This window comes from Siniperca chuatsi, linkage group LG10, assembly GCF_020085105.1.
Source record: "Siniperca chuatsi isolate FFG_IHB_CAS linkage group LG10, ASM2008510v1, whole genome shotgun sequence".
Taxonomy (NCBI): Eukaryota; Metazoa; Chordata; class Actinopteri; order Centrarchiformes; family Sinipercidae; genus Siniperca; species Siniperca chuatsi.
Window position 1 is genome coordinate 21149450 of NC_058051.1, and position 26041 is coordinate 21175490.

The 26041-nt window shown below is 41.7% G+C and overlaps 3 protein-coding genes across 3 annotated transcripts in view; 1 reads left to right on the forward strand and 2 right to left on the reverse strand.

The window, feature by feature from the left end:
- Positions 1–2063, forward strand: part of plxnd1 (plexin D1) — a 63155-nt gene extending 61092 nt beyond the window's left edge. The window contains exon 36 of the mRNA XM_044211965.1: positions 1030–2063. Coding sequence (XP_044067900.1) covers positions 1030–1146 — 117 coding nt within the window. The 3' untranslated portion in view covers positions 1147–2063. The remainder of the gene's footprint in view (positions 1–1029) is intronic.
- On the reverse strand, positions 1817–7074 carry LOC122883384 (rhodopsin-like). The gene is made up of 5 exons (XM_044211972.1): positions 6130–7074; positions 5665–5833; positions 5292–5457; positions 3851–4090; positions 1817–3185 (listed from the first exon to the last, which is right to left on the reverse strand). Exons 1-5 carry the CDS (start codon positions 6488–6490, stop codon positions 3057–3059), a joined length of 1065 nt encoding a protein of 354 aa, XP_044067907.1. The 5' UTR covers positions 6491–7074; the 3' UTR covers positions 1817–3056.
- A 118-nt stretch (positions 7075–7192) lies between these two features.
- ift122 (intraflagellar transport 122 homolog (Chlamydomonas)) lies at positions 7193–26039 on the reverse strand. Its single transcript, XM_044211966.1, has 29 exons — positions 25854–26039; positions 25398–25464; positions 25213–25297; positions 25048–25126; positions 24874–24950; positions 24669–24735; positions 24434–24580; positions 23582–23657; positions 22454–22645; positions 21934–22072; positions 21299–21501; positions 20254–20391; positions 19850–20014; positions 19409–19606; positions 19065–19205; positions 18671–18724; positions 17859–18020; positions 16869–17035; positions 15849–16020; positions 14510–14612; positions 12289–12429; positions 12076–12173; positions 10823–10923; positions 9487–9652; positions 9233–9350; positions 9017–9145; positions 8341–8417; positions 8053–8217; positions 7193–7875 (listed from the first exon to the last, which is right to left on the reverse strand). The coding sequence occupies exons 1-29, from the start codon at positions 25895–25897 to the stop codon at positions 7789–7791; spliced, it is 3558 nt and encodes a 1185-aa protein (XP_044067901.1). The 5' UTR covers positions 25898–26039; the 3' UTR covers positions 7193–7788.
- Between the last annotated feature and the right edge of the window lie 2 nt (positions 26040–26041).

Below are 26041 nucleotides of genomic sequence, written 5' to 3' on the forward strand. Positions count from 1 at the left end.
AAGAGAAGAGATTCTTAAATTACTTCTCTGTCTTTCTGATCTCAGATTCAGATTAGATATGTTACTCATGTTTAAACTGGCCCCTTTTCTGCAGCCACAACACCTCAGTCAACCCCTTTTGCTGTTTTAAGTTTCGCAGACGGGTATCAGAGCGTGACATATCAGCGTGGAAAATCATGTGCATGTTGAGAGATGTAGCACACTGTAAATAGCCTTTCAACCTGTCTCTCAATTGCCTGATCATATAACCTCAAATATCTGCACTAAATAACTCTTTTCTTTCCAAGCGGAAATAATCAGATGTGAACTATCTTTCCAGCAGCAGCCACCATTTAATGTGTCCAATCCTCCCTTCCAGCCCACATATACCTTTCACTTTAAGCAAACAACGTGCTGTTTACCTTCTCTTTATCCGCCACCCCTATCTGCTTAATGACACTGTTAAGTTGCTGCTTCATATCTCCTGTTTCTCTTTGAACTAGCCCTCTTCAAGCCCCTGCTGTCCTCCCCCATGTTTCCTTACTGCTGTGACTATTCTCAGGAGAGGCTTAGTCAGTGGTGACTGTGCCTTAATGGAGCACCCTCATGATAATACCATTTAGCTGCTTTCCTCTGTCATGCTACTGTACTGACGTGGGCCAGGGGCTTATAGACTGATTCACAGAGCTCTCTGAATGCCCCCTGATTGCCTATTCTCTCGCCCCAGCTCAGTTCGCTCTGCCTGGTAGCACACTGCCACTGAGAGCCCCTAAATCCCACTGACACGGTGACAACTATTGGGCATGAATAACAGAGCAGATGTGGGTTTTGTAAATATGTGAAGAGCAAAGGCTTTTGTGGTGTGGAGGCATGCGTGAAGGCTGGAGAAGAGGCAGAAGCACTTCAGTTGTTCCTCTGCTTTCTCTCGTTCAACTTTCTATGTCCAGGCAGGTGGCTGATTTCCTCCCTCTCCTACATAGATAGATGCATGAATGCTCGACAGCCACTGAAAGTCATCTTTGTTGTGTTTTTCTTTTCTCCCTCCGTCAGGTGGTGAGCGCTCTGGAGTCTAACCCCACCGCACGTCGTACTCAGCTGCACCACAAGTTCGAGCAGGTCATTGCCCTTGTGGAGGACAACATCTACGAGTGCTGCAGTGAAGCCTGAACCTGCCAGTGTCTTTTCTACTAGCCATCTCTTTTTCCTGCTGACAGCTGCCTTCCACTTACCTACATAGTTACTTGGGAATGTCAGCCACTAAGGAGTTAGCCTTTATAAGTGTCATTATTGTTCCCACAGACTTTAAGAAGCGTGAAAAGTGGCAGAGCAAAGGACTTAAACCTGCCTCTCAAGTTTCATGCATTTGTGAGGTGTTCCTCCTCTGATCTGGGAATACCAAGCAACTTTTCCCTAATCGTTCCCCCATCATACGGACAGAATTCCAGTCTGGCTCAGCTATGCTTTAGAGGAAAAAGTGTAGGAGCATGAAGATGAGGCTTTTTCTGGATGTCTTTACAGTTACTGGGACCTACAGTAAGCCCTGGTGGCAATCTTAACGCACTGAACCCTTTTCTTAAGGGAACTAGCCAATGATGCACTGTACTGTATTATAATGTCCATAGCAATATTTATAGATGTGTTATAATGCTTTCAAGTTGCCTGTTCATCAGGATGAGTCGGAAGGGCCGCGATAAACTCCTCCCATCTCCTAAAGCCTGCAATGTTCTCAGGTTTGATTGGTGAAGATGGGTGACTCACTCCCATCGGTGCTTTGAACAATGCGTCCCAGTGTGCTTTGCGGGTTGATGATGGGTTGAGGAGGAGTGGAGAGAGGAATATAAATGACAAAAATTTATGAAATCGGATGTAATGCAGTTTACTGGGAAGAGCTGCATCAGTATAGAAGTGTCGATCAGTGTGGTTGTAAACGAATTAATTTCATGGTGGATTCTGACCAATTTCAAAGAGGGAAATTTACATTTATGAGAAAAAAAAATGTGAGCTCAATATAATCTGAGGAGAGACTGTATTTGTGATGCCAAATGACTTGTTAGAGTTTGTGAAATAAATTACAGTATTTAGGATTTATTGTGTTTAATGATGACAATGTTTATTGTACTAAGTCTCAAAGTGCTTCATATCTAAATGCATTACAGCATAGCAAATTATAACATTTGAGAACCATTAACATCTGGCCTGCCACCCAAAAGCCCGCAAACTAGCATCTGGAACTTCTCAGAAAGCCTTGTAAAAAAGCGAGTAAGGGAAAAGTTGTGCAGACATTTAGCTTTGTTTTTATTGCAGGACACAGAACAACTTCCACAACAGACTAGCCTTTACATAATGAACAAAATAATATCTCTTTAAGACACACAGTGACATTCTTACATCCATTCAAACACATAAACATCTTCCACACACACACACACACACTCTCTTGCAGGAGGCACCTTCTCCCTGTAGAGGCTCTTTTCAGGTCCATCTGTTTACACTCATGCCTCAGTCGAGGGCAAAAGAAAACAACAACCTCAGCTTTGTCACCATAAAGACAAGAACAGAGACAGAGAGACCAGAGGACAGCCCCCGTCTGATGCCTTATAAACTCATCTGAGATATCTAAACAAATTCCTGACTAAGTTCACCTAAGTATTCATAAAATCGATTGTTTAAAGCGCATTTTGAGGATACATAGCTGCAACAATTACTTGAACAAGAGCTGATGAGGATGAAATCATGCAGTGTTGAATTAGATTTTCACCTATTATGTGTTTTTTGGGTAGCGGGGAACTTGGAATGGGTTCAGTTGGATAATCACACAGACAACACCCCTTTGATGCCGGGTTAAACTCTGTGAGGCCAGCTGAACTCTTTCCATGATTAAAGTGGATTGAAAATACACATGCTGGCTCTTGAGTATTTCAGTCCCACCAAAAGGTGCGGTTGTGCCGCTGCAGTGGAGACACATGGAGAGGTAAGTCAAGAGGATTGGCCAATAGAACGCAGTGCTGCTTGGCGGTGGTGGGTCCCTAGGTGTGCAGGGACAGATGGGACATTGAGGGGGGAGGAGGGGGTACAGGTCAAGCGGGGGCCACCTGGCTGGAGGAGACTGATGAAGTCTGAGTTTTGGAGACAGCAGTAGCGGTTGCCTCATCGTCTCCAAATGGGTTTTTTCCACAGCACACCGTGGTGATCATGCAGTTTCTGAACTGGAGGCCAAAAAGCAGTAGAACATCAGAATCACAGTTATGATACACCTTCACTCAGTGGTAGAAGAAGTATTCAGATCCTTTACTTGAGTAAAAGTACCACTATATGTAAAAATACTCAATTAGAAGTAAAAGTCCTGCATTCAAAATCCTACTTAAGTAAAGATAAGCCTTTATTTATCCCCAAAGGGGAAATTCGGATGTATTAGACGTACATAAAATAAAAATAAGAATAGAAATAAAAATAGAAACTATACAAATTTAAGTCAAAATTACAAGGCAAAATGTACTTAAAGTATGAAATGTAAACGTACTGGTTAGATAGAAAAATTGTCAATTTTTTGTAATGGGTCACAACCCAAAAAGGTTGGGAGCCACTGATTTAATCTTTAACAAGAGTTTTATTTTATAAGTTTATTATACATGTTTAACATATAATGTTAATCTGAAAGTAACTACACCTGTCAGATAAATGTAGTGCAGTAAAAAGTCCAATATTTGCTTCTGAAATGTAGTGCAGTGGAAAAATAAAGTCGCATAAAATGGAAATACTCAAGTAAAGTGCAAGTACCTCAAAATTGTAAGTACAATACTTTCCACCACTGCCTTCACTACAGCTCTCTCTTACACTAAAATAACCAAACCAGGATATTTGCTTTACACACCTGTCTGTTTAGCAGAATGTAGATTACTGGATTGTACAGAGCAGCACTCTTGGCGAAGAAGGCTGGGGCAGTCATGAAAACTGGTCCGAACTCAGTTCCCTGATTGGCAAAGATGTACCAAGCCACACTGGCATAGGGCACCCAGCACACCAGGAAGGAGATCACCATGACAATAACCATACGTGTCACCTCTTTCTCCGCTCTCTGGGTGGTTTCAGACTCCTGCTGCTGGGCAGCAGCCTGAGCACAGACAGATGCAGGTATTTTAATCAATGGACAATATAATCTACAGTAAGTTAGTCATGTTTTCTCATGCTGTTGAAGGCTTGTTTACATATGTGATGGTTTCAAACACAGCATTAAAACGTATTTTTAAATATTAAGCCAAACTCTCCAATTATACATGCAAATATATCTGTAATTGATGTGTCAAATCACAGATTGAACCTTTAGGAACACAAAGGCCAGTGCTTTATCAGATTTTAATTTACGATAACTGATAACTTTTTGGCCACTTGGGGGCAGCGGAAACAAGCTGTGAATCACCTATTAAATTGATATTGCGAACTTGTCAGCAAATAGTTGCTTATTTACACATCCAGCAGTTACAGAACAACATCATCATTCATTTGGACTTGTGTTTCTGGCAAATGTGAATATTAAATTCACCAGGTAGCAATATTCACTCTCTTTAGCTCTGTTTTCGGTCTCCACTAGCCACAGTTTGTGCCTCTCATGTATTAGCATACATTTGGATCACAGAGGTAACTGTTACCTCTGTATGCTAATACATGAGAGGCACACACTGGGGCTAGGTATCCACCAACTCCTGAGGGAGATATCTGGCTCTTTAGCTGCTAAATGCTCCACTATGTTCACCAGCTAGTTGCTAACTTTGTCTGCCTGGCTTTTTGTGCTGAACAGGTAACGTACAGAGGGTTTTGGGGGCGTTTTCACTGAAAACGGCGCTATGAGAGCAGCACTCTGAAGCTCCGTAAAGCCAACTGGAGCTGCAGATTCAGGTGACAATTCCCTGTAGGTTCATCACTAAGAGCGTCCCTTTCACATTGTCATTTGATAGATTTTTAATATAAAAATATAAATTACAGCCACTTTAATTAAGAATTTAAGCATTATTTTTTAACTATTTATGACTGCTAATACATTATCAATGTTGTTATACTATTATTAATGAGGGCATCAGAATGACACAGTGAACAGGCAGACTGCCCTCCAGCTGGAGGGCCTTGGTATAAGCTGCTATGTTGGCAATGATCTGCCCTCCTGAGGTGTCCTTGAGCCATTAAATCCCTCACATCTCCAGAGACTGCTCTGTGATGCTGCTAACCTCCCTGTGGAGGGTAGAAAGGTAAAAAGAATTTTTCTAAACAAGGTATCACATCCTTATTATTAATATTGCATATGGCAGTGGTTTTCTTACCGCTCGCACAGTGCAGAGCAGGCGACCATAGCAGAAGAAAATGATGAAGAGGGGGATAGAGAAATGGAGGACAAACATATAAATGACGAATGAGGTGTTGTTGATCTCAGGCTTGGGAGTGTAGTAGTCAATCCCACAGGAACATTGCATTCCCTCTGGGATGTACCTGCATCCACACATACAACAATAACATAAGAATTTCTATCAACACCATCACACACAGTATTTGATACTAGATATGTGTCTCTGAGTAAGTGTGCTTCAAGTAAATAAAGATAATGTCTAAGGTGCTTTAGTGTGCAAATGATCAGTACAGTATTTGTATGGTTTTAAAACCTTGCAAGCACAGTCTAGACACTGAAACATACAGTACCGGGACCATCCCAACAAAGGGGGAACTGCACAGGTCAGCGCCATGATCCATGTGAATGCCAGCCCAGCGATGGCATGTTTCTCCCCAAAGCGGAAGTTGGTCATTGGCTTACAGACCACAATGTAGCGCTCAATAGCCAAAACCACCAGAGACCAGAGAGCAATCTCTCCTGAGACATAAAATAAAGCAGGTGTACATTTTAAATACAGCACATTTTTACTTGATATTAAACACTTGTAATTATGCAGACACAGTATTTTAGATTTCAAGTATTCACACTCACCAAATTTTCTCAAAAATAAAATATTAATAATATAAAATAATGTACATAATAAAATATATATTAAAATATTGTCAATTACGAAATTGACACATAAGGGGCAACATTTATATTAATTAATTAAAATCTAAATGAAAGCATTTAACACACAAGGTACATTTATGAACAATTTCCCCATCTCTTACCTCCTAAGGTGGCAAAGAATCCTTCAATGTAGCAGCCAATGACTCCTAAAATGAAGTATCCATGCAGGGCTGTGTAGAGGGTGACGGTGAAGCCTCCAATGATCATGAAGAGGTCGGCCACCGCCAGGTTGAGCAGGACGTAGTTCAGAGGGGTCCTTAGCTTTTTTTGTTTGATGGTGACATAGAGGGTGAGAAAGTTGATGGGGAAGGAAGTGATCATGAGGAACAGCATGTACGCAGCCACAAGAGAGTACTTCCAGGGTTCAGCCAGGTAGTACTGAGGGTGCTCAAATGGGCTGCGAACCAACCCAGTCTTGTTAGACATGGGGACATAAAAGTTGGGTCCTTCTGTGCCATTCATGACTGCAGCTGGTGAAGTTTTTTCTCTCCTTCTGAGACTTTGACACAAGATAAAACAGTCTGTGCCTCTTCTCAGAATAAAATACTATGAGGGAGTGTTGTCGTGCAGCTGCAGTGCAAATGGGGGGGAAAGGATGGCTGGATCCTGTGAAAGTAAGATGTGCTCTGCAGCCCCCTGAAGTGGTGTGGCACCTTTTAACAGGCCGGTCGGATTAGGGACGTGCATGGTGCAAAGTGTTAGCAGAGATGGAATTAAGACACTCAATCTCAGTCTCCCTCTCTCTCACATTCGCTCACACACACACATAAAGCTTTACAGGAGAAATAGCTATGCAATATCTTAAGCATTTTCAAGGTGCATTTTCAATGCATTATTAGAATGAGAGTTGGGAGTGGGAGGGAAGGCAAAGACGGAACCAGCCTATTTGTGATTTAAACTGTTCAGAGTGGACAAACTACAAATGAAATTTCTTGAGCAATCCAAATGATTTGCATCCATTAAAGCCTAATCCCTAACCACTGCAAAATGCAGAGCTCAACTCATAGCCTTAACTGTAATCGGAATCAGTGGGGCATACCGCCCATAGCATGCACTCTCACTCCAGTTCTCTCTTTCACAGACACAAATCCTAAAGTTCAATCTGCAAGAGTAAGACGTAAATATTACTCAAGTTGTCTTTGTAACATCATTAAGAAAACCCACTGTCATACCAAAATATTTTATTGAAAAGGCTTGTTTCCTTTGTAACAATATAAAAAATACATTCTCATGACTAAACAACAGATGACATGCCCCATACTGTCATAAAACATACAGTACAGCTTCAGTATTCATTCACAAATGAAGCAAACAGATGTATTCTATTAGGTTAAAATAGGTTTTTTTTACAATAAATTTGTTATTATAGTGATATTTTTTTACACTATACACCCATGTTTCCTTTAAATTGATGATGTAATCAGTGACAGACGAAGGTAATCTGATCCTAATAATCCAATTGGGTTGATTGGCTGATGGTGCACTTTTCTTACACTCTATAATGACCAACACACAAACACTACAGGTATTACTTCAGTCAGTCATCCTTGGAGGACAAAGGGCTGCTCCTGAGGATGCATGTAACACATTCACATTAATTTGACAATAAACAGATGTCTATGTATATTACAGTGACAACTACAGTATATTACAATGAAAAAGAATAATGACAAAATGTCAGAAAATCTAAAGGACAAAAAGATTAGCGTGATCGTACAAAAATTGTAATGTTTTAAATAGCTGCTCCAGTTTTAAGTAGATCAGTTTGGTTCGTCGATGGGTCTGCGACAGTAAGGACAGCAGTTGTGCTGAAGCACCAGGAGCTCATAATCCTCACTGTGAAACATCTACGAGGAATAAATAAACAGAATAAACAGATCTGAAAAGAAATGTTATCTATAGAAGATGAGCAACGTGACAGAAAAGTGTTAGTGAAAGAGACAAGTGAAAGAAAAAAAGACAGATAAACTTTGTCTGTGGTTCACACCAGGTTATATGAGCCGTGTGTGTTATAAAGGCTGTACCTTGAAGCAGGTGGGGCACATGGTGATGCTCACGTCAGGCAGCAGGGAGCGGAAGTATTCCCAGTTGAGCGGCCTGGGCCAGCGTTTGATCAGGACGTCCCTTCTACTCATTGAGCGCAGCACCAAGCGACTCACCTTGACTGGGACGAAGTTCGAGCCCCCCTGCTGTTTGGACACACACATGAACACATCCACATTCTATTATGGACCCCGTCCTTTCACCCTCTCCAGCTGGTTTGCCCAGTTGGTGGAATATTAATCGCCCTCATCTATTCTGACCTTTCTTACCTCAAAGCTCATTTTGGCTGTAAATGGATCTTCCTCTGCATCATCCAAACCATCATCCATCCTCAAAGCCTGCATATCTGATTGGTGTTAATTAAGCTCAAGCAATGCATACATTTCACACAGTTCAACATCATATTTTACTTGTTATGTATGTTTTCTGTAATTCTATATTTTCAAAACAGGAAAAACCCTGAGAGACTATTCTAAAAATGAGAATCAAATGAGAAAGCAGTCATGCCTGTCAGTCACGTCACAGCTCCGGGGGAACAGAGCAGACCTCAGTGCCCTTGAGTGTCTGCCGGTTAATGCAGGTTAATCCCTGCACTAGGGCTGTGGCTACGGCTCTCGGAGGGTTAGTGTCATTAAGATGAGACAGGAGAGCCTCACTAACCCTATTAGCTCAAGAGCTAAGATGACTTAGCTCTGACAGCTTACCCACCAGCACAGAATCGAGGCCAGTGCAGACTAAACTGCTTCTTAGAACTGTCACAAGGTGGAGGGGAGTCACGTGCTTCATTTCGAAGAGATGTGCAGTGTGTTAGGGAGATACAGACTCTCAGCACCAACAGAGTGAGGAGTTAATAATTCATACAAAGCATGTGAATCATCTGTTACTCTCTGTGTGAGTGTGTATGTATTTATGTGCAGTTAAACATTGTATATGGCCAAAGGATACCGCCATTGTCCATATTGGGCCAGTGTGCGTCCCTCTGATCCGTGTGAGGAACTTCTAGGTCAATCAGAGACACAGCCTCTTCATCACTGATGCCCTCCTCCAGGTAGAACTGCACCAGAGGCAACACCTCTGTACAAGGACATACGCTACATTAAAAACACAAATGGAGACCTCTCTGTGCAAATACTGCACACAACATGTTTGTGTGTCACTGACCATACGATGAAGCTGAGTAGATGAAAGGCTGCCTGCAGTTGATGCACACACTCCCCTGGTTGTTCAGCAGGGGGTTGTTGGTGGAGCAGCGGTAGCACATCATGCCCTCAATCAAGTCCTGCAGTAAACACATGGAAGTTTAACCTACACATTTAAGAACACAGGGCAGGGATAACTGCTCTAATATTCAGAGAGTATTTATGAACAATATTTCAGAACAAGTTAAATATACCAGCCAACATCTTAAAACACACCTCGCTGTCGTGGAAGGGTTTGGAGCGAATGGTGAGGCTGCCCAGTTCGATGGACTCCTGGAAGCGAGAGGGAATGTGCAGCTCCTGGAGCTTCTCGTAGGAATACCTGGCAAGCTTATAGGCACCCAGTTTTCGACTCTGCTTTGCCAACGCATACAAGGTGTTACTAATAAAGAGGTCAAGGAAAACTAATGTAAAAGGAATAGTTGGCAGTCTAAATATAGTTTCACTGGGACATTGATTTCTAGATGTCTCATTTTAAAATTAGTTGTTTTTTAAGTGGAAAAACTACACTTGTGTGCATTTATAAATAGGTATAATGGTATATTCCCTCATTTCTCTTAATGAGTAGAACAACAGACGTGCTGAGCCAGCAACACTGGCTAAATGCCTTGAAAGTAATACCTTGGTAAGGTTGTTTATGGGCTTGTGTGTGTGCTTATACAGGCCTGTGTGCCTGATTTTGTGTTTGACTCGAGGAAATTGTTGCTTATTCGTATTTATATGGAGACAGATTGTTAAGAGAGCAGCTCTGAGAGTGGCAATGACAGGTCAATGAGTTGCAGCTGCAACAGCTCTAAATTGGCACTCCTCCATCACCGAAAACTTAACACTACTCCTCTCCTTTCCTCTCCACTCAGCTACTCTCCAGCTCCTCCCACACACCCAGTTCTGTTCCACGGCTGGGACTGTTGATAAATGCATGTCCTCCTATTGTGTAAGTTGTTTAGTGCAGCTTTTCTGTGACATTGTGTTTAATTGTTCAAACCAAGTCCAACGCAGCACGGCTGACTCTATAAATCTAAGTTCAAAGTTTTTTGAACACCTCAGTTTGGCCACAGAGGATCCCAGCTGCTCAGCCTGATTTCCTCTTCAAAGGCTGGGCTTTCCTTCCTCATGCTCTGCCTCCACTGTGTGTGACCACATGGATTTGTCTGTGTGGCTGTGGGTGTGGGTGGCTTTGTGTGTGTATTTTTTCAAATTAAAGCACATTGTTTAGTGTGTTTATGTATGTACACGTACGCACAAAGTTGAGTAATCAAAGCATTTGTCTAGATAACGGAGAATGTGCCTCTTGCTGGCATCGTCTCCTCCTCCCCATCATCACCCCTTCTCTTTCTCTCAGCAGCAGCATGGTTTCCGCAGTGGCGCCAACTCTTCCGTTTTCTCTTTTCCACCACTTTATCACCACTGTCTCTGCCAGTCTTGATTTCAGATTGGCATGTTTGTTCTTGAGAGTTTTCTAGAGAGGAAGGGCCCGAGAATACTTTATTCTTTAAATATTCGCTTGACATCTTACACTACATTAGGTCTACTTTCTCAATTGCAAGGATACACTTTAGAAATGCCTGGTGGTATGTCCTTGGTGAGGTTGTTCAGGAGGAACCTGCAGATGTTGAAGAGCGTCTCTGGCATGTGGGAACTGAAGGGCTCATCCTGAAGATGAGTTAAGAAATGAGAGATGGCAGGTGAAGGGATTATAAAATGAGAGAAATCTCTGATAACAATTTGCATTTACATTTTTTTAAAAGCTCTATCTCTCCTACTCCCTTTCTTAATTTGTTCATCTTTTAAACTGGTCTAAAAGCAGCCCAACCCCTTGCAGTGCCTCATCCCACCTCACAATGCCCTGAAAGACAAAAAGGAATTTGCTACAGCAATCACTAACAGCACTTTATCCCAAAAGTTGATAGTTCAAATCTATAGCGCCTGCTGCCCATGAGAGTTAAAGTGAGATATAGAGGTTTCCTGCTCTGCTCTGGATCACAGAGATGCCTCACTATTGCAGGGGTGTGACCACAGCCGAGCAGAAAGCTGAAACAACAAACTGAGGACACTGACACAGGCCAGGTCACCCATATAGTGCTCATAACCACGAATTGCTTGTTTGTAAGTAGGTTACGGCTGGGGGCTGGGAGAAGACCACTGATTAGGTAGCCATCATGATCAATCAAGCAGCTGGTTACCATGGAGATAGGGGTCAGAGAGGTTGCAGAAAGCGAACCATTTTGACTGTTGCATAAAGGGCATATCTATCACTACTAGCAGTTAGGTGTAGTATGTCCATCTGAAATTTCCCATCAGTCAACTTTTAAGTAGAACGATTGCGGAAAAAAAAAAGGTAATAATGGCGGTTCCTGAGTAGTTCAAGCTGATTAATTCCCCTTCAGTGGTCTCCACCTGAACACCTAAACTCTCTTTGGTTCACTTTACCTAACAACTTCTGTGCATATCTTAATTTCCCCTTTACCCAGAGTCTCATTTTTGGATTGACATAATCTTGCAGAGCCAGACCTCCCTCTTGTCAAACTCACAACGTTCTGAAGAAATTTGAGTACAACGGTTGATTAGAAAGTGGGCAGAAACGCAGAGAGGCTGTCAGTATACTTCAAGTTAAAATAAACCTATATTAGGAGCATGAATGTGTTTCGTACCCAAACAGAAATCTAACCAGATATTAGGTACTGTTTCCAGGGCTTTTAATTTGACAGCCAATAGTATGGCTGCCTTGTAACATCTAAGGCCTCATCCCACTTTTGTCTGGTCTGGCTGTGAAAGATTAGGGTTGACAAAGTAGCACGTTCTCACCGTGTAGCGCTGAATGGAGCGATAGACATGGTAGAGCTCAGCAAGATGCTGAAAACGCTCAAACTTCTTCAGCATTTCATCCCTCTGGTCTTCACTTTCTGATTCAGACAAACACAGACATAGCAAAGGGTTTAGTAAAAATCAACAAATGCATCAAGCTTTACAGCAAAAACTAATTGTGCTTCTTTCCAGTGCAGAGAAGATGGGTCTCACCTCTAGCGATGTCCAGACACTGCATAGACAGCATCCAGTAATAGTATCCTGCGTCGTTGAACCTGTTCTCCACCACTGCATTGTGGGTAAGCTGCTCCAAGACTTTCACAGCTTCGTTCTGTCGCCCTGCCTTGTGAAATGCTAAAGAGTGAAAGAAAGAAAGTGGTGATGGATGGATTGTTATTATGTGCCCTTGAAAAACTGTCTAGTCTTGAGGTAATGCGGGATTTAAAGTTTCCACCCAAGACACCCTGCTTTATTTTTGGGTGACATCTTTGGTGCTAAGTTGTTATTGTGTGGTGTTTTTGCACTGTACTTTATTATTATTATTTCACAGTCAAACATTAGGCAGGTATTATGACAACTTTTTTCTTTCTTTTAATTAAGTTTCCATTTGAGTAGGAAGTGCTCTTTGTTTTGGCTGTTCAGCAGTGGTGCCTCTCGTGTCCTGAAAGAGGTACCAGACACTGTTAAGAACAACATAGTTTTCATGAATAGGCTTTGGGTTGATTATATTACATCAGTAACACAGAGTACAAAAGCAGTCATTTGTGTTGTGTCTATACTCACATGCATCTATAAAGAATCATTAAAGATTAGCTGTGTTTTCTGATAAAATTGCATTCTCAAACTACAGAATTTTATAGTTATAAAAAAAAGCATATAAAAGTGTACAAGTATATAGTAATAAACACACACACACACACACTAACTAAATGCCAAGATCAATTGTACTTAATGGACACAAGACAAAGTTTTCCTAATTTTTTTACATCTAATACCTAACATAAGTCTTTTTCCAAACAGGGAGGTTGCTCCTGAATAACAAAAACAACAACACACTGACTTTAACGCCCTAATAACCATGAGCTCTATTCTTCATGCTCCTATCAGAGGGTGATTAGAAGCAGCTTTAGGGAGTCGACCCCACCAGTGACCCTGCCCCTGCAACCATAGCAGGGGTCAGGATATATTAGTGACAAATATTTATCAGTTTACCTGGATAATAACTACATTCAGCTGCTGCTGGTTAATGTTAGGAAGGACCACACACCCCTTTCCCCCTTACAGAAACACAAAACACAGGCTGACAAAGATGCAGAGTACAGCAGTGCTTCTCAACATTATCTTGTCAAAGCTCAGACAAACACACTTTACCATGTGCTATAATGGTGAATAAAGATAACAAGGTCATCTTTAGGAGAATTGTAATCTCAGCACCCATTATGTTTTTCTATGTGTATAGCAGAATTCAGGTCAATCAACAACTTTGTGAAACTTTACTGTCTGCTTTTCATTTACTGAGGTGAATTACCTTTATCAGTCAGTTAGAAGACTTAATCCAGTTTTGCAAGGTTTGGAATTATGACAATTATAACATGGCAACTGTTAAAAATATCTTCAAACTAAAGACATGGGAAATGTGAACAATGAGAAAACAATCAAACAGCCTTTTGGTGATGGTGAAAATGCTGCAGATCCGCTAGAAACTCTTGATGAACCCTTGGAGGTCCAGAACCCCATTTTGGAAACAACTGAGCTACACTTGAAGCCCCCAAAATATGTACCCAGCCAATTCAGTCTAGCGTTAACCATTTCTAAGGCTGTAATTGATAAATATCAGCACAGTGGACGGGGGACAAGCCAGAATCTTTGACTTAGTTGCAATCACTAGTAACACAATACTGCGTCACTCACCGGCTGACAAAAATACACACAATCAACAAAATGCATGACCATAAGCAAGCTCCAATACAATCAGGCCTGTTCAGTCATGTATCCCATGTCGAGACAGGCAGAGGAAGATTATGTAGGAGAGGAAATATGCCTGCTGAGATCATAATTATAAATCTATGAGCTGATTATAACTATGGTTACAGTTGGTAATCATCATCAGAGCTGCTTGTAGTACTGGTGATTAGAGGCATGCATGCATGTCATTCAGTTAACAAGCAGCCCAGCTCTGTTCTGCTCTGCTCCTGCAAAGGGGATCATGTTTTACAGTGGATACAGAAAATCTTAAGGAAGTAGTGAAAAATGTCTGCATCCAGAGCTGGCCAGGCTTTATCACTTCCATATGTAAACACTGGCTGTTGCTGTAGACTTTAATGTTCACTGAAATAAAATAAATTTAAAAAAAGAATGTGAATGTATACATCAGAGCAACCCATACAGGCATACTCAAGTTGAAGGTGTAGCCCTGATGGTGATGCAAACTCACCTTTTTGTGCTTCTTCAAAGCGGTCGTTCTCAGCCAACCACTGGGCATAAGGCACATAGATGTCATTTTTGAACTGGGGGTGCTTCTCCACCAGTGAGAAGGCCTGAGAAATGGACAGCAAATGGAGAGCAAAGAAGAGAGATGTAATAAAGTACATGTGACAAGCGTCAGACTGTCCTGGGTAATTACAGCTGAACTGCAGTTGATTTAGGGACAGACGAGTTGCCACACATTATTCAGAGAAACACACATTACTTCCTGTCAAAACATTGCTACAGTATTATCAATTAGTTGAGAACAAAGAAAAGTGTATGAGCGAAGTTGATTTCACACTCAACTAGAACCACAACTACAGCTCTTACACTGTTTGACTGACAGAATATAAAGAGCTGTTGTAGTGTCCTGTGGACACATATTTGCCTGTCATAGTGACTGATTAATCTAAATGTCCTGTGGCAAAACCTGAGCCAAGAAACACACATCACTCATACAATACAGTAAAAAAGAGACAGGGAGGGTGTGTGTCCAAGGCCTGTGAGCCCAAAGTCATTTAAAGAAATACTTTGTTTTAGAAAAGAGTGGGTGCAGTGAATAGCATCCATATGGCCCATGCTGTAACTCTAGTCTGTGCTCTGTCCTGCCTTGGTGTCCACCACCCCACCCCCGTGAGGCACATAAAGCCTAACAGTTCTCTCGACCTCTGCCTCCTCTGCTCTCTTTTTTCCTCTCTGAGGATCATATAAATATCCAGGAAGACTTTCTCAGACACTACAGCAGAACCATGTGATCATGATTTGATGTTCTGTTTTGGACTCTCTTTCAGCATGCAAATGCCAATGTGCATCTCTGTAACGCCTTTAACTCGATTAAAGACTGCAGATGGATTAAAGAAATTCAATATTTTCTTCATGTCTGAGCAACAAAATCCACCCTGATGGAGGAATTTGATTGGAAGCAGAATAAAGCTTTAAGCCGATACTCTTTCACTGCAGTAGACTGTATGGATTCAGAGAAATCCAAAGCTGGATGATTAGTTCTGGAGTGTGTGCATGGTTTAAGTTTGTCAGTATATAAGGAAATTAGGCAGATGTATTGTCTTGTTTGCATTCAGCTGCGATAACAAATACAATACACTTTTCTGGAGATCCCTGCAAAAATTGAACAAGCCATGAACATCAAGTGGTTTACAATATGGGTTTCTGAATACCACAGTAGTTTATTTAGCACAGTGGCTCACATTATATTTATGTGATTGTCTAAGGACACTATATATAAGCCATGATGTGCGGAGCAGGTGTGCGGAGCAGGTGTGCCTCCCGTGTGCGTAAGTGTGTCAGACCTCTTCCCAGTGCCGGGTTTCCACATGCAGCTGCACTAGAGCCTGCAAGTCTCCCATCTTGGAATAAGTCTCTGAGGCATAGCCATGGTGCTTCAACCTCTTGAAGTAGAGCGCACACTTTGCCAGTGGTTCACGCTCAGCCTTGTCCAACTTACGAGTGATGTCGATCAACCTAGATGAGAGAAGAGAGGAATGAGAACACACAGAGAGGGCGAGTGCAGATAAACCCTTACATGGGGGTCCATTGTATCAAACTATGCTTATGACCCCAAAAAGAATATGAACCAGTCAGGGTCACTAGCTGAATCAGATTCAGGTTAAAGAGCCCTGACTCTGTTCAGCTGAAGTGTTTGTTGTGCTGACCCACTGGTAGCACCACAGGAGGCTTACCGCATGCAGACAATCGGTCAGATGGAGTCAATAGGGAGTTCTGATATGACTAAAAGACACTGGCTTATCAGTTTGCCTCACATCCCACATTCTCACTACACATGTATGAGTGAAAGCTAATGGAAAGGTAATCATTTTGTATGTACTTTCTTAGCTACTGTAGCTTTCAGCATGTCAAATATATCATTTAATACTGATCCTCTGAGTGAGAGATACGTGTTCTGGATATTTATTATTTTATTACTTGTTGAATCTTGATGGCTTAGTTGGCTAAGTGTGCATCTGTATCAGATTCAACCCTGAGGTTCAGGGTTTGAATGTGCATCAGGGTTTAAATCTGGCTCTTTATCATTTGCCCCCTCTCTGTCCCAAGCTAGCTTTACTCCCCTACTTAAAATAAAAACTAAATTATGGTCTTCTGACCATATTACACATACCTTTTGTTCAGTTATGAACAAGAAAATGTGCCTATTTACTATATTGAAAGAAGTATTTTGAACGACATTGATAGACATAGATTTGGGAAAATCACGCACACAAATCTATAAAAGGCGGTTTAGAAAAGGTCAAACAGTGTATCTTATGGTGGAAGACTGATCTAGAATGTTTCATACATTGACTGACACCTACATATCTGCCCAGCCGTGTTCGCCTATAATGTCTATGGCTTTGAGATGTTCTCCTGCTGACAGGTACATCTCTGCAGCTGCCCGGGGCTCCTTGCTGCTCTGAGCCCAGTCTGCCTGCTTGGTCATCAGGATCCGAGAGCTCTTAGGGTCTGTCGCTCCAACAAAGTCCTGCGAGAAAGACACACTGAGAGTCTTTTCACACAGTTACAAACTTGTAATTTTACAACTACAATCCTAATGCTAATCTGGAAGGAGAGCAAGAGAAGTCCAGTTCAGACAGCCAGAACCATGTGGGTCAAGGCCGAGACAGGAGGAAGAGAGTCCCACAAACAGCAGGGGGCTAGAAGGCCTTTCCCTCCGGTGTCCATCCTACCTAAAACAAACAGCCTGTAGGACCAGATGGCCGCACAGCCACATAAATATACAGCAGCCACATCAAACACACATACAATCTGATACACACGCGCACACAAATATACATGAACAAGTCGTGGCTGTGTCATCTGCTCCAGCAATGTGAATGTAAGGCTGGTGATCAAAGTGTCCCCCCACATGTAAACATAATAAAGCATGAATTTGTCTCAACTCCCACTGACCTCATCATCAAAGTGTTCATGTAAAAGCAGGCGCTCGCCTTATTTCTCTGCATTTGTGCTCTATTTCCAACTGTAACTATGTGTGTAAGTTACCCTTGTGTTGTACATGGATATATGTGTAAAAGCAAGATGTGTGCGTGTGTGTGTGTGTGTGTACTGATCAGATGATATATGTGGAGATTCCAGTGATATATGAGGAGATGAAAGACAGACGGTAAAGGGGGGCCGTTTGAACACAGTGCAGGGCCCCAACTTGGCATAACTGCACATGATGAAGAAAAACATATGTTTTACACCCCTAAAACATGCAGCGCTTTACAGGTCATTCTGTCCATATTGATACAAAGGTATGTTGTACATGCTTATGTGTTTTTGTCGATCGATGATTTAATCACCTTGGCGTACTCAAACATGCGCAGGTCAGTGTACATGCTCAGGGCTCTGGATTCGTGGCCAGTGTGTTTGTAAAGCTTGGCTGCCTCGTGGAATTTCCCCTGGTAGGCATAGACGTCTGCCAGGAACAGCTCATTGTCGTTCTCACCCCGCTTCTTCCTCTCCTGCAAATCAGTCAACACAAACACTGGCATATGTGCAGAGATAAACACTCGAAGGTATGTACACACACTCACACACAACAGTTATGCATGTGTTCACGCACACAATGAGTCAATCTATTGGCTTCCTGGACGCAATCAGCCGCACTTTTGAACCCATGCTAGACTCATATACCATCAGTCATAACGAAATTCGAGAACAAATACTATTTTTATAGAATACAATGAACATTTCTTTCATATCACTGAAAAAAGCACACTTTCAAAGTAGGATATTTCCCCTTTTCAGGAGAAACTTTCTCCTGGCACTAGCCAAGTTGAAAAAGACTTTCCTCTGCTCTGCATGCATATTGTCAATATTGAATGTGTGTGTGCTTTGCTGTGTGCATATATTTGCTTGCATGTGTGGGTGGATTGGATGCAAGAAGGTCATTCAGGATACAGGTTCCTCCCTTGTTCCAGGGTTTTTAAGTGTGACCAAGGGCAAAGCCTAGCAATTAAACGTATGATGACCATAATTGTGATTGGCCCAGTCTCCCCCAAGCCTTGTCTAACTTTGATGATGTCAGCTCTGGTCGGAGCAGAAATCAGCAAACAAAAAAATATGAACTTGGCTTTACACAATTTTCCCCTTTCTGAAGAGTAGGTATTACCTCGATACTATTGATGAGCTCCAGGTAGCGCAGGTCTCTGATTCTAATGAAGGCCTGAAAAAGGGAAAAGATAAGAAATTATTTACAGGATGGCCTCTCTGAACCTGATGTATTGTGTTTTCTTTTGCAATACCAACTTCTTAAAAATCCTGCCTCAAAGATTTAATTTGAACATTGCTTGTGTTTATATTTGGCTGCCTGGATTATGTACATGATGTCAATTGGTGGTGCCTGTTGCAAATGACATGAAGAGTAAGGCCAAGGTACTGACACCACATTTGGAGGAGTTGCTGCTATTTGCCCGTTTTTATTATTCTGTGAAGATCAAATTAGTAAAATGAGTGGGTCGATGACACTGGTCTTCATCAGGACGATTTGTGTGTGTCTGACTGGCCTTCTTGGCGGTGTCAAAGTCAAGTCCTTCCAGGGCCTCTGTAGCTAAATCCCTCCAGTCACTGTCTGTCACACCTAGACAAGCGATCTGGTAGGCCTCCTTAAACATCTTCCTCTCCAGGTACTGGTACATGGGTGCTGACTGGGAAGAGCAAAACCACCATCAAAAACCATTAAAAACTATACATTGTGAAAACAGCAGCAAACAAATCTTCTTGTTAGTACAAACAAATATCATGATATTTAAGATATTCCGACCACTGGCAATGTTGTGCTATAATTTCTACATTATGACCACGTGGAACACAGTTATTGACTAGGACCAGCTGACAATATACTACACACCTGAGGCACCTCCACAGCAGACATGGAATAGACATGGAGACAGAAGATCTTAGAGCCGTTGTAGCCGACCATAAAGCCTTGCATCTTCTGCTGGTGCACAGGAAAGTTGCTAGCCTTGATGTTGAGATAGCCGTTGCCAGAGAAGCACAGCATGTCCTCACACTGGGTGTTCCAGGCCACGCTGTTAGCATTAGGCTCCTACAGGGAAAGCATAAGAGAGGTGGCAGGTAAAGGAGGGTAGCGGGAAAATAAGGTCTAGAGGTGAGTGTGGAACACAGACCAGGCAGGAGTACATGAGAAAGATATGTACCTGTACCTAATGCAAATACGTATACATACCTGCATGTTTCTATTTTATTCCATCCCACTGCACCTCTGAAATGTGGTTTAAAAGTTAGGTTCCTCCACTATACCCTCAATCCTACTCCACTGCCTGCTGACCTGAAAAAGCAGTTCTTTACTGTTGATGTCGTAGACCAGGAGAGTGTTGTGCTCATCCACCACAGCCAGTTTATTGCGGGAGGCGCTCATGTCCAGGCAGCGCACTGACGTTGACAGCTTCAGCAGTGTGATGGGAAATGGGTTGTCAACAAATATCTTCAGGATCTACATCACAAAAACAATGACCAGCAGAGTGAAATCAGAATACAGCATCAGTACTAATGCTAGTTAAATCCAGTTGCAATAAATGCAAACACTACACCTGCAGTCCCATCATCATACTCATCTTCTTCAAGAAGATAGCTGTTTCTTTTATGTTCAAATTCATGGACCACTGGCTTGTGACCATGAGTGCCACTTCTAAGGTTACTTAATGTAGGAATGTATTTTCTCAAAATACTCACAGCTCCATTCTTTAACCCTACTAGTAGGCCCTCTCTGCCTGGCGGACCCCCAATCACTTTGATGTAGCGAATTAGAGACTCCATCACCCATTCTTTTTCCCTGACACTGGTGAAGGACATGCACTGGAGCCTCTTCTCCTGCACAAGAGCATAGTGGGAAAGGTGAGACCACAATTACATATAATACACATACATTTACATACTCTAACATGTCTAACAAATCTTAGCACATTGTTTTTCTAAAACTGCAAAGTGTGGCTCAACGTCAGAAAGCAATGCTATAAAGATAAAAAATGATTTGATTTGACACAGACACACACAGCCATTACGAGCACAGCCCATTTCTATGGTCTAAAAGCTGTCTGAGGCATGAAACACAAGCATGCCTGTTAAAGAAAGATCTGAAGCACCTCTGTCACACACAGACAGATTTAAAGAGAAATAACCTCCGTGTTATGGCTGCTCCGCCTCCCTACCAGCCTCTGTCAAACACATAGAGACAAGAAGCAGAGAGGAACCCCGAGGGACACCCACTGGTTCAGCAGACTGTGGTCCTTCCCCTTCATTCAACTGTCGTGTTTTATCCAGTTTGAAGAGGGTTGAGAAGGGGACAGAGACAGAGCCTACAGAGCACATGCACAGCTGGAGCCTTTTGCAAACTAGGCAGAAACATCTGGGAAACCAGCAATTTAATAATATCATTATTGTTCTCTGGACTGTTCGGGCTAGTGTGGAATGGCTAAATACTGATTCACTCTGCTTCCATCATGTTAATAGTGCTCAAATGTCTCTACAGCCTCTTGCGCAGTCTGTCAAATGTGCATTAGTCTGATTTACAAAGAACAAGGGTGTCACTGCAGGTCAGTAGAATTTAGTCTGAGGAGAATAACTGAAGGAAAACTTTTTTTTTTATTATGTGAGGAAAGATCCAAAACACAAACAGGCTCTGGCAGAAGCAAGAAAGATATTTACATTAGTGTTTAGGATGCTTTGTTTTGATGAGCATTACACTGCACAATGGCTATGGAACTTTATCTCTTCTGACCTGACATAGGATGATATGCTGGGAGCAGACCACCAGCAAGTTGCATTCAAACTTCCTGCAAATTTTCTCCTTGATGCGATAGTGCATGTCTGAGGAGTCATCTGAATAGAGCTCATAGATGAGAATCTTCTCGGGCAGCTGGATAGCAAGACGGTTTCTGTAGATGGCGATCTTCTTCACCAGCTCACGACACTTGATCCTCACTAGGGAAAGAAGGAAATGAAGGGAGAGAGTGGACATGTGAGAAGGGTGAGGAAAGTCCAATTATCTTAGCCAATGCATCCTGCTGAATGAGTCTTCTCAGGGGTGATTGTTACAATTCCAGCTATGCTATCATGCTGCTCTTTCCTATATGTGTAAAATATTAAATACTCCTTTATACAAATAGATTGCAGACTACCTACCCTTACAAAATAGTAATTGGATGACTGTTGATAGGACAGATGTGGTTGATATGAAAAATTATAGTATATTCCTATTAAAGTTATTGGTGATGTTTAAAGTTTAGTTCAGAAAATACTGCCTCTATACCCTTACACATACACACACAAGACACATACAACCTATCATTTGGAGTGGCATCACAATAGGTCCTCTATGAAACTTAATATCCTGTTGCTAAAGCAAAAATGCACCTTTTTGTTCAGTGATGAGGTGCTGGACAATGACATCAGTCATGCTGTCTCTATAAGCATAGCGATCTTTGTAGAGGCCATGAACTGTACTGAAGATAAGTTGGTAGCAGGCGATGGTCCCATCCTGGCAGCCCAACACCTAGATAAGAGATAACAATGTAGCAGTACATCCTATTAACACCTCTAAGAAAAGACTGTGAGAGTGGGAAAATGTTCCTGTTGTTAAAGCATCTACACAGTAGAACTGAGAGAATCTGCCAACAACCAATTCTCTCTTGTATGCCTCATCACTTTCAGTTAAATATGGTAAAAGGAAAACCTGCTAAGGTGTTACTGTAAAATAAAATGACTTGTGTATCCATGTAGCTAAAGAGTTGTTCAAGAAAATGTATCAAATGCATACTGTCACTCTGAGTTTTATCAGTGTTTTTTGCATTACATTTCCCTACTTCTTCTTCACTATTATTTAAGGGCAGGGATAACTTCTCTAGACATATGGCTTCACAAGCTGTGGACCCACCACAAAGTTGGAGTCAGGCTTTACCCGGCACGTCCACACCCAGGCATTCTGCTCTCCAATGGTACCTAGACGCACACCATCTTTAGTGTAGAGGGAGGCCTGTTTATCAGAGCCACCCATGACTATATATTCGCCCTTGGAGAAGTAGCTGACGCAACAAGGGTCATAGGTAAGGGTCCTGTCTTTTCCAATCTGAGAGAGACAAAGAGAGAAGTAGACATTAAATCAAGAATAAAACAAGTATTTCTCATATTTATTGCCCATGGGCCTAGGCCAACACTTCCCACTGTCTGGGCTGAAACACATCAAAGTTCACAGTACATTCAACCATCCCTTTGAGTGTTTGATGAAAAGATAAACAAAAAATAAAGTGCTTCTCTGGTTTAAATAGCCTCTATTGTATTAATGTTCAAAGGCCATTTGCACAACATCATATTAGTTCCCCAACTCCATGCATCTGTTTTTCCTCACTCTGGAAAAAAGCTGTCTGACAATCCATAGTTATTTTCTTTTATTGCGAAAAATTCCTGCTGTTGTAATCAAAACAGGGTGATCACTTGAATAGATAGATAGGCCGATGACAATATATGAACCTAAGGCATAACGGCAGAGTAATGAACAGTGCATATTTGTCTATAATTACAGTATTGCCCACAGGGAATTAAGGAGGAAGGAGGGACAGTGAAGGGGCCATTAAAGCATAGCAGGATCACTTCCAATGTACTGTTATGGTTTCAATAGACCCTGACAGTTTGATTACAACAGGAAACACACATCTTAAACTATGTAAAGTGTTTGCAGTACCATGGACAAACAGACAGACTCAAGTATTCTTGTTTCTTATTGAGTGATAGCACATACAGTGAGCTGATAGTGTTTCAAAGTGTTATTAGTCTTCTGGTTTATCCCAAACAATGTAATGGGACTGCCTATATTCAGTCACCTAAAAGCCCTTTTAAACAGTATGACGTGGCAGAGGAGAAAGGTTTGTTTTACTAGAACATATAGTATATACAGTATGTATGTATATGTATATGTACATTGCACAAGTTATTATGTTGGTTGTTCTTAAGTATACCATATGGTAATTTGGGATTCAGGATTATTATGTAGTCCTGTGGTATTCACCTGCTTTCCACTGAGCTGATAGAAGGAGAGCTTCTGACCCCAGTCTGCCACAGCCAGAATGTCATTGTGCTCATCCCTGTGAAAATACAACAAAAATGACTTTAGGCATAAGTACTCCTGTCAACATACTGTCCTGATGGGGCTTTGGTTGTTTAGGTAATGATGACAGTGTTAATGAAAGCAGAGAGGCCACCCTTCAACTAGGGGACATATGGCACCTGTCAACTAGGGAACGTATGGTCAAGCTCTTTCCCCTAACAATGGAAAGCTTTTATCTTTGATATGTTTGGGTCCTCAACAATTGTAATTGCATGTCAGGACAGAAGATTGTATATATCTTTATTATTATCATAAACTGTAAGCGTATGAGTCTATCTATCTAAGCCCTTGTGCAGAGAAGAATTCACCCTGTCGAAGCAAGACACTGAATCCCTAGCAGCCCAAGAGAAACTATTCCCTGGCTGACCTCTGTGTGATAACCAATCATATTAAAATAAAGCAACCCAATAATAATATCTCTGGTGCATCTTATCATTGTCTCTCATCATTTGCCCTTCCTCCTGCATCTTCCTGTCTGCCCTTTTCGCTCAAATAACCAGTTCAGTAGTCCTGTGCAGTGGCTATAGCTGAGTTCCTGGCTTTGGCTATAGGGGGTATCAAAGAGCAGAGACAGCTGCTCCAAGGCATCATAATCCTCTCCCTCACAGAAACAGTACCACCACTCACTGGTTGACCACTGCCACCTGCTGGCCCCACACAAGCTATTCACTTAAAATGCAATGTACTCTCATTCGCACATCATTACTTAAAATAAAGTAAAGTGTGTGTGGCAGTGTGAGGAGAATGACTAACTTAGAGGGGTTCCAGGCTATGGACCAGATAGGAGATGAGGAGCCTCCTGGACGTTCTATCTTGACCTTCTCCTCTCCGTTTTTGTTCCGAATGCTCACCACTCCATTCATCATACCAAGGGCAAGGTACTGGCCATCATTTGTCCACCTTCAATCAAATGAAACCCTTCAACATAAATGTGTCACCTTAAAGTGTACCAATGTTGCAGACAATTATAACTACAGACTTCACTTACCCACAACATGTTATTTTGCTGCTCACTTTATGTTTGTTCACAGATTTTTGTTCCGGGGACCACAGACCTAAAAATGCAAAAGTTACAAAGATGTCCAGTGCCCCATGGGGGCAATCTCTCCTTTTAAAAATATTTATAGGTTTACAGAATATTATTTACAAGATTTTAAAAGTCCAGAATAGACTCAAACTCATGGTGCACTCACCAAAGTCACCAGAAGAGCAGGAGGCAAGTTGGTGAGTGACAGGGTTGTAGGCAACGCACTGGATAGAGTCATTGTGACTACAGACGAACACATGAAAGAAAAAAAATGAGGTAAAGGAATACACACTGCAGAGGATGCCTTAATACTAAAGTGATGAGCAAAAGTGACACTTACGTATATTTTAAAATACCCTCCAGTTTAGACGTCCAGATGATGATGCTTTTGTCTGCTGACCCGGAGGCAAACCTTTTACCTGCAGAAGAATGCAGTAGTTAGTAAGATAACAATGACAACTGATACAGGAAAATGTAGTGTACAAATGGAAAGCCAGTTGAGTACCATCTTTAGCATAGGCCACACAGTACACTGTGTCTTTGTGTCCTTTTAAAGGCTGGATTATAGCTCCATCTGTTGTGTCATAAACCTACAACAAAAATACAATACATTAAATGTAATAATAATGTATGTATTCTTTAAATAAGTGCCTTGGCCAAAGAAAACAAAAGAAAACAAGAAAGCCTTACCAGGACACGAAGCCCTGCAGCAATGATGAGTTGGCTGCCATCTGGCTTGAAGGCAAGGTCATAAACACTGCAAAAGAGAATAATGGTGAAATGGTTACCCAATTAATCGATTAGTCGATAAACAACCATTTTTGATGATCCGTTCATTGTGTAAGTCATTTATTAAGGAATTCGTTAGCTCCGACCTAACGTTATATCGTGCGACATAAGAAAGGTGACATGCTTCACTATTGATAGGACACATATAATGCATGTTATTTTAGATACAAGAAATATACACCAGCTTTAGTATCTTTATCATTTATGAACGATAATATTATTGCTGTGGGGCTAATGCTAGCTTACGTAGCTGGCTAACACTAGTTTACATGGCAACCGCCGTTGCTAACCGCCTAGCGTTAAATCCTAGTATCGGACCCAGGTTGACAACGAAAACCTAAAAATCTAGATTCTCACCATTGTTCACGAATTGTTTCTTTCCATGCTAGAACGGCTCTCATTTCCACCTTTTAAAAGAAAATAGGACTGATGGGTTTTTATCAACAGGTTGTTGTTGCTTGTTCTGTCGGTTTTTCATACTAAGCTCCGTTTTCACGATTTGTTCTTACTGCGCAGACTCGGATCTGCTCGCTACTTCCTGCGTG

Excerpts from the sequence above, each read along its gene's own strand:
- LOC122883384 (XM_044211972.1), bottom strand. The coding sequence starts at position 6,490 with ATGAATGGCACAGAAGGACCCAACTTTTATGTCCCCATGTCTAACAAG. Across the intron at positions 5,834-6,129 it reads ATTCTTTGCCACCTTAGGAG|GAGAGATTGCTCTCTGGTCT; the intron begins GTAAGAGATGGG and ends TTTATGTCTCAG. Across the intron at positions 5,458-5,664 it reads CCTTTGTTGGGATGGTCCCG|GTACATCCCAGAGGGAATGC; the intron begins GTACTGTATGTT and ends GTGTGGATGCAG.
- ift122 (XM_044211966.1), bottom strand. The coding sequence starts at position 25,897 with ATGAGAGCCGTTCTAGCATGGAAAGAAACAATTCGTGAACAATG. Across the intron at positions 23,658-24,433 it reads ATAGCCTGGAACCCCTCTAA|GGATGAGCACAATGACATTC; the intron begins GTTAGTCATTCT and ends GTATTTTCACAG. Across the intron at positions 16,021-16,868 it reads GAACACGGCTGGGCAGATAT|GTTGATCGACATCACTCGTA; the intron begins GTAGGTGTCAGT and ends TCTCTCATCTAG.